Raw genomic sequence first — 9,396 nt, 5'->3', positions numbered from 1 at the left:
GTTATGTTCAGTTTATCTGCTCCAGTCAATTGTAGACATTCTGCCAGGTGATCCTAGCCCAGAGCTCTCTCCATGTGATGTAGAATCAACAGACAAATGGAAATAACGATAACGTTAATAACATATGCAATATTTAATGTCGCGAATAAATGCCTTGTTTTTTCTCGTCGTGTATTTGCGCCGCAGTGATATCTAGTAGTTGTGTATACTCGGCTTTCTCAGCGCAGGTGAGACTCTATTGGGAGTGACGTAGATTTACAAACACCTGTATGACCGGTTTGTGTTGTCACGTGCTAATGGTATACCAAAATATGCCATCAAAGGAAAATAATTCTGTTGCTTTTGTTTGTATTAAAAGGTATGCACGCAACTTCTTGCCAATGTCTGAAGGGGAACTACTTAGAGATGAAAAGGGAAATTAAAATTCATTCATAGTTTATATTCACCCTCATGTCGTTTTCAAACGTGATTTTCAGTTTTATGCAGAGCTTAAAGGCCACAACACTGGTCCCTTTTCACTTGGACACTAGCCTATATGAAAATGAGTATCGGTCTCTAAGCAGATCTATTATGTGTCTTGTGTTGTTTACAAACTGCTGCTTTTAAAGAAGAAAGGCATTCATGTCAGGCTGAGAAAGTTTCCTTGCATTAATTGTAAGTTGATCACTGATATGTTTCCTTGTGTTGAAATGCTAGCAGATGGTATTTTCTAGAAAAACAGGTAGGCTACTTCAGCTTTCTTTCCCTCCCAAACTATGTGGTTCATTTACATTTTCAGTTTTGTAATTGTAGCCTGCATATCACACCTGAAGGTGGACAATTACGTTATTAATAGTGATTATAAACATGTACATCTTCTCCATGAGGATATCTTTCTTCTTTGGTTTTATTTGAAGAACCACAACAGAAAAACCAAACCACCCCCAAACACAACCTGTAGGTCATATTTAATGCAGATCGGGAAGTTAAACCTTAATTTTGTCATTAAGGTTATTTTTAAAAAGAAAATCAGACAACATGTATATCGTAAATACACCAGATATCACATAAATAGTCTTCTATTAAAGTCTAATAGTATGATAAACATAACACAGGACTATGTTGATTATAAAAACTACACAAAAAGTAGGAATTTTTTCCGGAATCGTCAACAGAACAAAGGACTGTAAAACATCTCTCCTGCCTCTTGTCCGTGAGCATAAATGACAAAGCATGGTCTCCACCCACACGTTATTGTTTAATGATCAGTACACCTTTGAGCTAAACAGATTGCAATCTAAATGAAACCCGATTCAGAATTATTCCCCCAGAGATTACAAAGCAACACTGAAAACCTACAGAACCCTTTATCTGCAATTATCTGGACATTTAAATATGTAATGAAATACTGAACGTATTCTACCTAAAACAAAAGGCACTGTGCATTTTGGGAAGGGAAGAATCAAAGACAAGGCAACGTAAAAAATGATTATCGTTTACGTCAAATGTAATCATTAAAATGCCCTTTTAAAATGTTTTATATCAAAATATACATTAGGTGGTAATGTTGAAAATGTCTAGGATAAGACATGCTTTGTTACAATTTGGCATTTGAAGATTATCTTTCATCTTACAAAGATAAAAAGTCAACTGTTGCCTTATTGCAGTTTAGAAATACTGTATGGTTCAGTCATGTGAAAGCACATTCTTTTTAGGCAAAACAACACAAATATACAACAATGACAGAAAGGTGAGAAGAATAATACTGTATGTTCACGTTATTTGAAACAAAGTCATTTTCAAGAACATCAAGACTTGTTTACGGATTGGAATGAGAAAAAAACACTATAATTCCTCAAAGAACTATAGGAAAAGACTAGCAGCATTAACAGATATACTCTGTCGTGAGTGATGTGAGATAAGATAAAAGCAACATCATATTTTCCACTATGGCTTGTCTATAATTTTCTTACTCAACATGTTCTATAGACGAACTGTCACTTTAATGGGTTTTCAACTGCATCTGCAACATTTTCAAAAAATATATAATCCTCTTGAATCAATGGTAGTCTGTGTTGTTAGCACCGTGCCTTCTGTGCTTTCTCTGGCTATCAATAGACAATCTTCCAGTGCGTGGGCTGCTCACAACCGCTCTCATCGTCACCACAGAAACGATTATAGGTGGTTTTGGGATCCAATCCTAGGATCTCTCTTTCTTCGTGTATTCTAAAAGAGAAGGTTGAAACTGATGTTCCAATGAAATACCTGGCAGGAGAAACAATGTATATGTGAGTCAGTGGTGTTTGGTTATTAAACAAAAAGGTAAACCAATGCAAACAATGACAATTGCGAATTCATTTCGAAAGCCCAACAACAGCATGAAATAGACTGGATGAAAGATTGTCGTGTCAAACAATAGGCTTTTTTCCTGTAAAGTAACTGATCGAGGTGCCTGAAAAGCTTACAGGGCATGCCACTGTGTCACAGGTCACATTTTTCTGTTTTTAAAATGAAAAAAAAAACCCACACAGGTCACACCCTCATCAATGGAATAACAAGTTCATCAAATCATAAATGCTTCCTTGTATAAAAACATAGACTGTAGATGTTCTCAATTTATATTAAGTCTGATACAAATAAATCAATCATTTACTTAAAGGTTGTATCAATTCAAACGTGTGGTCTGCAGACATCCAACATTTACACATATCATAATTAGGTATAGATTTAAAATAAAGTTTGATTAAAAAAGGAAAATAAAACATTAACTAGTGACAGTAAGGAAACAAAACTGTGGACAAAAAGGTCATTCAATGTGCAAATTTAATATTTTAGGGAAAAAGTACCCACAATATAAAGGTGACATGGGTGTAAATATGTAAAAAAATGTAAGTATCTTCATTATTAAGAAATTTCCTGAAAATGACATTACTTTTTAATAAACATTTGAATTATAATCATTATTATTGAGATTTTTGAGTCGACCAGAAAATAAGCAAATCTCTACATAAAATGATTTCATGATCAATGTCACTTTAGTCAATTTTTCAAAACAGCAATGTGAGCTTAAAGACTCGAATAACCACTGCACGGTGTAATATTGCATATGTGAACACACATATCATCTGCCCACCACTTTTTTAAACTATGTGACGTCAATAGATGACTCAACTTTCAGAGCACTTTATTATGTAATTTTTTCCACCAACACAATTCAAAGCCTACTTGTTGCGAAAGATAAAGGGTGCGGCTCGATACCTTGCATGGGCACATATCCACTGGTCTATGATGGCCACCCCTCCATCCTTCAGAAGATCCAGGTCCTCCCAGGAGGGCTCATATCGGACCATTTCAGGTAGCATTCTTTTAAGTTTAGCTAGCTCTAAAAGCAGAAACAACCACGCAATATATAAATATGTGTATTTGGGATGAAGTGTTTCTTTAGACTCAATTTCCTACATCACATGTTTCAGACTGCAAGGAAGTGTGGTTTGAGCTCTGAATTATCTAAATGTGTAAGTGTAAACCCGTTGTACATGAATACCTTCTCCATCTGCATCTGTAGCAACAAAAACCATATCAAGCTTGAGCTTCTCCAGGAGACTACGGATCTTCTTAGCAGCACCTTTGAGGCTGGGTACGTCTTCTCTGTGACCCCAGATGAAGTCCTTTCTGCGCAAGTGGACTCCCAGGTAAGGGCCTCCCCTGGCACTTCCTAACTTGTTCTGGATTTAACAGGTCACAAGAGTTAATGTAACGTTTGTCACAACTATGCAAGGTTGCAGAGCAAGTATGTATTGCAAACATGCCATATATGCATAGACTTGACAACTGACAAAATGCTTTTGCTTTTGATGGGCTTTTTGGGTAAACGGCAGTCTTAGATTGATATCCTTCCCTGAGAATGGTACTCCCCTGGTGGTACTAGGTGACTTCAACATCCACATTGGGAAACCACAGGCTGCTGACTTCGTCAACCTGACCGCATCATTTCTCCTCGAGCAGGTTTCCACATCAGCAACCCACAAGTATGGAAACCATCTAGATCTGATCTTCACAAGGTACTGCTCCACTCATCACTCTCAGGTCACCCCGCTGCACACGTCTGATCACTTCTTCGTCACCCTCGACCTCACTGCTCCGGATATCGCAGATGTCTTACCGATGGTCACCTTCCCCGCGCAACCTGCGGTCTCTCCCTCCCTCCTGTTTTTCCTCTTCTGTCTTCTCTGCACTCCCCCCCTCTGATGAGCTCTCTCTTTTGAATACAGACAATGCCACAGACACTCTGTGTTCCACGCTTACATCCTGCTTGGACAACCTATGCCCTCTTGCATCTGGACCAGCCCGTGCATCCCCGTCGGCTCCCTGGTTATCGGATGTACTGCGTGAGCATCGCGCCAGCCTCCGGTCAGCTGAGAGAAACTGGCGCAAGTCAAAAGACCCGGCAGACCTCTCTCTCTACCAATCTCTTCTCTCTTCTTTCTCTGTAGATGTCACCTCTGCAAAAACAGATTACTACCACTCGAGGATCTGCAACTCTCCGGACTCTCGAACGCTCTTCAAAACCTTCTCTGCTCTCCTCTGTCCGCCTGCTCCCGCATCTTCATCGGAGTTAACAGCTGCTGATTTTGCATCGTTCTTCGTAAAGAAAACTACTGCCATCAGCAGCCAGTTCTCTATGCCACCACCTGTCGAACCCGCCCACATCCCTGACACGTGTGTGCTCCCCACCTTTTCTCCTCTGTCTGAAGCTGATGTCTCCAAGGTCATTGGCTCCAACCACCCTACCACCTGCCCACTGGATCCCATCCCCACCCATCTCCTCCAGGCCATCTCTGCAACGGTTGTGCCTGCTCTGACCCACATCATCAACTCTTCGCTCACCACTGGGACATTTCCCACAGCGTTCAAAGAGGCCCGCATCACACCGCTTCTAAAGAAACCCACCCTGGAACCTACACTGCTAGAAAACTACAGGCCTGTCTCCCTTCTTCCCTTCATCGCCAAAGCCCTGGAGCGAGTTGTGTTAAACCAGCTTTCCTCCTTTCTCATGCAAAACAACCTCCTAGACAGCAATCAGTCTGGGTTCAAGACCGGTCAATCCACAGAGACTGCACTGCTCTCAGTCATCGAAGCCCTGAGACTGGCAAAAGCATCATCCATGTCATCTGTGCTCATCCTACTGGATCTGTCTGCTGCCTTTGACACTGTCAATCATCACATCCTCCTGGCTTCTCTCAGTGCTATGGGTGTCTCTGGAATGGCGTTGCAATGGTTTGAGTCCTACCTCTCAGGTAGGTCATTCAGAGTATCCTGGAGAGATGAGGTCTCCGCGTCCCAACAGCTCAACACGGGGGTGCCACAGGGCTCAGTGCTTGGACCGCTACTCTTCTCCATTTACATGACAACCCTCGGCTCGGTCATTCAGAAGCATGGCTTCCCCTATCACTGCTATGCCGACGACACACAACTCTACTTGTCATTTCATCCGGACGATCCGACGGTCACTGCTCGTATCGGGGCATGCCTGAGTGACATCTCGCTTTGGATGAAGGATCATCACCTGCAGCTAAACCTTGCAAAAACGGAACTGCTTGTGATCCCAGCTAAACCAAAGATTCACCACAACCTTGCCATTCAACTAGGCTCATCAACGATTACACCGTCCAGCACAGCCAGAAACCTGGGAGTGGTAATCGATGATCGGCTTAACCTCACAAGTCATGTTGCCAGCACCACCCGGTCCTGTAGATTCATCCTCTACAACATTAGGAAAATTAGACCTTTCCTATCGGAGCACTCTACGCAAGTCCTAGTCCAGGCTCTTGTCCTGTCCAAACTGGATTATTGCAATGCGCTTCTGGCTGGACTTCCTGCTTGCACAATCAAACCTCTCCAGATGATCCAGAATGCGACGGCAAAAATGGTCTTCAATGAACCGAAGAGAGCGCATGTAACTCCGCTCTTCATCAGGTTACACTGACTCCCTGTTGCCGCCCGCATAAAGTTCAAAGCTATGCTCCTGGCTTACAAGACCAACACCGGATCTGCACCATCGTATCTCCACTCGCTAATGCAGATCTATGTTCCTGCCAGATCACTGCGGTCCGCAAAGGAACAACGACTAGTGGTACCATCCCAAAAAGGAAAAAAGTCACTCTCCCGTACCTTCTCTGGATCTGTTCCAAATTGGTGGAACGATCTACCAGCTGCTACAAGATCAGCAGACTCGGTTGCCATCTTTTAAAAACGCCTAAAAACGCATCTCTTCCGTCAACACGTCGCTGATTGATTTTTCCTAATTCTCTTCCCTTTCCTTCTTTATAATAAAAAAAACCCTTACTAACCTCACTTTTCTTAGCTTTTTATACTGTGCTAGGCTTTAATGGACTAGTTTGATGCACTTATGTATTTTGTGGCCTATGTTGTTATAATTGCTTCCAATGTTTCCTCATCTGTAAGTTGCTTTGGATAAAAGCGTCTGCTAAATGACAATATGTAAATGTAAATATTTATTGTTTTGACAACATTAACTCAGCACTTTTTATATTTGAACATTCAACATGTAAGTGAAGCATACTTTAATTCTGGTCCAGTCTTCATTGTACAGTGTCTGGTCCTCTTTATCCGTGGAGTTTAAAAACTTGGCCCTAAACTCGTCCCCTATGATACGCAAGTGTTTGGCAAACACCATACTTCGCCGTGTCTGTACAAGAAAAAACACAGACTCTGGTTCAGTTTCAAAGGTAAGTAAAGTATTTCAAAGGGGACAATTATGTCTCAAATTATTTTATTTCTAAAATAAACAAATATTTCTAAAAGATGCTGACAAACCTTGATCATCTAACACACTCTTTCTTTACAGTACTTGATATATTTATTTATCCAAGCAATGACTTTCTCAGGGCTACTGTACATCAGGTATGCATACTGTACAAAAGTCAGGACTAATTGGTTCTAGATTTGAAGTCTACCATCTTATTCCAGAAATGTGTTTATAAAGGCTAATGTAACATTCATGAACTTACATCCCAGTAGTCCTTTCCAGCATAGTGATCATGAAGGACAGTCTCCGCCCTGTCCAGCATCACTGACCTGTGGTTTAATGATAACAAACACAATTTCAACACACACAAAGCACCCATTTAAGACTTATTTTATTTCATGCTTTGTAAACCTGCATGCTGTTGGATAGAAAGTGACTTACGTTGCTGTGATGTTGTTCTGTAGCATTGGGGCCACCATGGAGGCATGTCCCTGGGCAGACAGACAGGTGACATTCAAAGCACGGGTCTCCTCATAACCCCAAAACCAACCTCTGGAAAAGTGATTAACATTTAGCACCAGTAGGGTACAGAAATCACACTCTTTGTACCTAACCACACTGTTAAGACCACCCGAATTTAAAGGAATAGTTCACCCAAAAATGGTCCCTGTTGACCTGACCATTATGATTTTTATTTCTACTGCAGAAAGTCAATGGGGACCATTGTCCATACCTGTAATAGCCCTGTTTGTCTCTTGAGTACATGAGCCGTTCAATGCAGGGACGTTTGTCCACCTTCTCTTCCCATTTCCCATCAGTCCAGCCCTCTGCATAGCTTTGCAGCACAAGTATTTGATCAATGAAGGGACCCCCGGACTCTTAGACCAAAAATAAAGGCATGCTTTTGACATTACACAGTGCAGAGACATTAAGCACATCTTCAAAAATTCATATGTTTATTCCAATGAATCAGTGTTAAAACAATAAATGCAAATAGATCAATGACAACTAATAATAACTTGTCAATCTTGTGAACAAGCACAAAAAGAATGCATGTCTCACCAGCAATGAATTCCTCATACTCAATGACAGGTATGTTAGCCTGCAAACTAGTTAAACTGAAGAATTCACCCCAGGGGATGCGAACCTGGTGGATATCAGGGCTCTGCCAGTGATACAGGCGACCCCAAGGAGGCAACACCAGCACCCAATCACCCTCTTTCCTCAAAGTCTTTAGCAAAGAGGCCATGCGAATATACACATCCCGGCGAAGATTGAATCCCTCAGGTGGATTTACGTCATACAGTAGATACCTGTAAGGTTACAAGTACAATCACATTTCTTAATATAGTTCTTAAAGTTTGAGCTGATTAAACTCAAACTTTAGATGTAAACAAAAAACATCTTCAAAAGCCACGTCTCCTTCCACGCCACAAACTTTGCAATGGAGCACCAAACATGAGACAAGTAGAAACAATTTTATTCTCTGATGAGAAAAAATGTAACTTGGACGGTCCTGATGGCTTCCAACGTTACTGGCATGACAAAGGGATCCCACTGGAGGTGTTTTCTACACGGCACGGGGTGGGATTTGGGTGTTGTTGTGGGCTTATCACTACTGAGTCAATTTTTTGTTCTGTTGTGGGTTTTTTTGGGCTACTGTCTTAAACTTTTGATCAGCCTGTTTGAGTTTAAATTAAGTTTTCAATGAATTGCCTACTCTCTCTTTTTTGTCTCTTGCTCCTGTTTCTTGTTTTGGCATTTTGAAGCAATACTTACAACATACCTGGTTACGATCCACCAGCGAGAAAAGCAAACACTTGTAATGTTTCCCCCCCCTTAAGATTTTGTTAAGGAGTGTATATATGTTTTCTTTATATATGTTCTGTATACATGTTCATGCATTTTCTACAGATGAATGTATACACATACAACATATTTCAATCATGTATATTCATACATATCTAAACATGTGTGAATAACATGACATTTTGAGATCTATATAGATTAAGTGGTGTGCTTTTTGCAGTTTCTTCCATCCCGATTCCTGTTCTTGCATATGTGTAAATAATGACAATGAATACGGGTTAATATCCCAAACGTTGTCTACCCCACAAAATATAAGCACAGTCGGTTTTACAAGTAAAAAAGATACTGCACAACAGATGTTTACTTATGTACATTTAAGAAGCATACCGCACATCACGTGATGCTGCAGCCACCTGAGAAAGCGTGGACTGTCCGGCGCGAAATGCCTCTTCCACTGAGGCCGAGGCGAATTTAAAGGCGAAGACGATGCAGATCAATACTAAATAACAGCGTAATGTACGATGGAAGGGGGAAACGAACCCCCTCTTGATCGCCATGTCTTCTATGGCCACGCAATTCCGGCGTCTGCACAGTTGCCTGGCAACAAGTGACGTCTTGCTTTTTCTACTGTTACGCTGACTTCAAAGGTGCAATAGCGCCACCCGCCGAGCTGGGGTGTGTTCGTCTGTTTCTGTGTTCGGATTTATGTATCGCATAATTCACATGAAAACGCGTAGCGTTTACTTAAGTCTGACTTTAGTATGATTGCGTTTAAGTTGACCGGAAAGAGTGCAGTCAAAGACAAGGACCTATCGCGAGATTTCCTCGATGGCGTCGCA

The 9,396-nt window shown here is 41.3% G+C and overlaps 1 protein-coding gene across 1 annotated transcript; it reads right to left on the bottom strand.

Moving 5' to 3' along the window:
• Nucleotides 1-918: 918 nt before the first annotated feature.
• pofut2 (protein O-fucosyltransferase 2) lies at nucleotides 919-9,373 on the bottom strand. Its single transcript, XM_079465049.1, has 9 exons — nucleotides 8,945-9,373; nucleotides 7,811-8,061; nucleotides 7,482-7,626; nucleotides 7,190-7,300; nucleotides 7,011-7,077; nucleotides 6,563-6,688; nucleotides 3,524-3,704; nucleotides 3,238-3,361; nucleotides 919-2,244 (listed from the first exon to the last, which is right to left on the bottom strand). Exons 1-9 carry the CDS (start codon nucleotides 9,112-9,114, stop codon nucleotides 2,091-2,093), a joined length of 1,329 nt encoding a protein of 442 aa, XP_079321175.1. The 5' UTR covers nucleotides 9,115-9,373; the 3' UTR covers nucleotides 919-2,090.
• Between the last annotated feature and the right edge of the window lie 23 nt (nucleotides 9,374-9,396).

The sequence above is a fragment of the Barbatula barbatula genome (assembly GCF_947034865.1).
Source record: "Barbatula barbatula genome assembly, chromosome: 9".
Classification (NCBI taxonomy): domain Eukaryota; kingdom Metazoa; phylum Chordata; class Actinopteri; order Cypriniformes; family Nemacheilidae; genus Barbatula; species Barbatula barbatula.
Note: the sequence above shows the minus strand (reverse complement) of the source record. Positions and strands in the feature narration are given on the sequence as shown.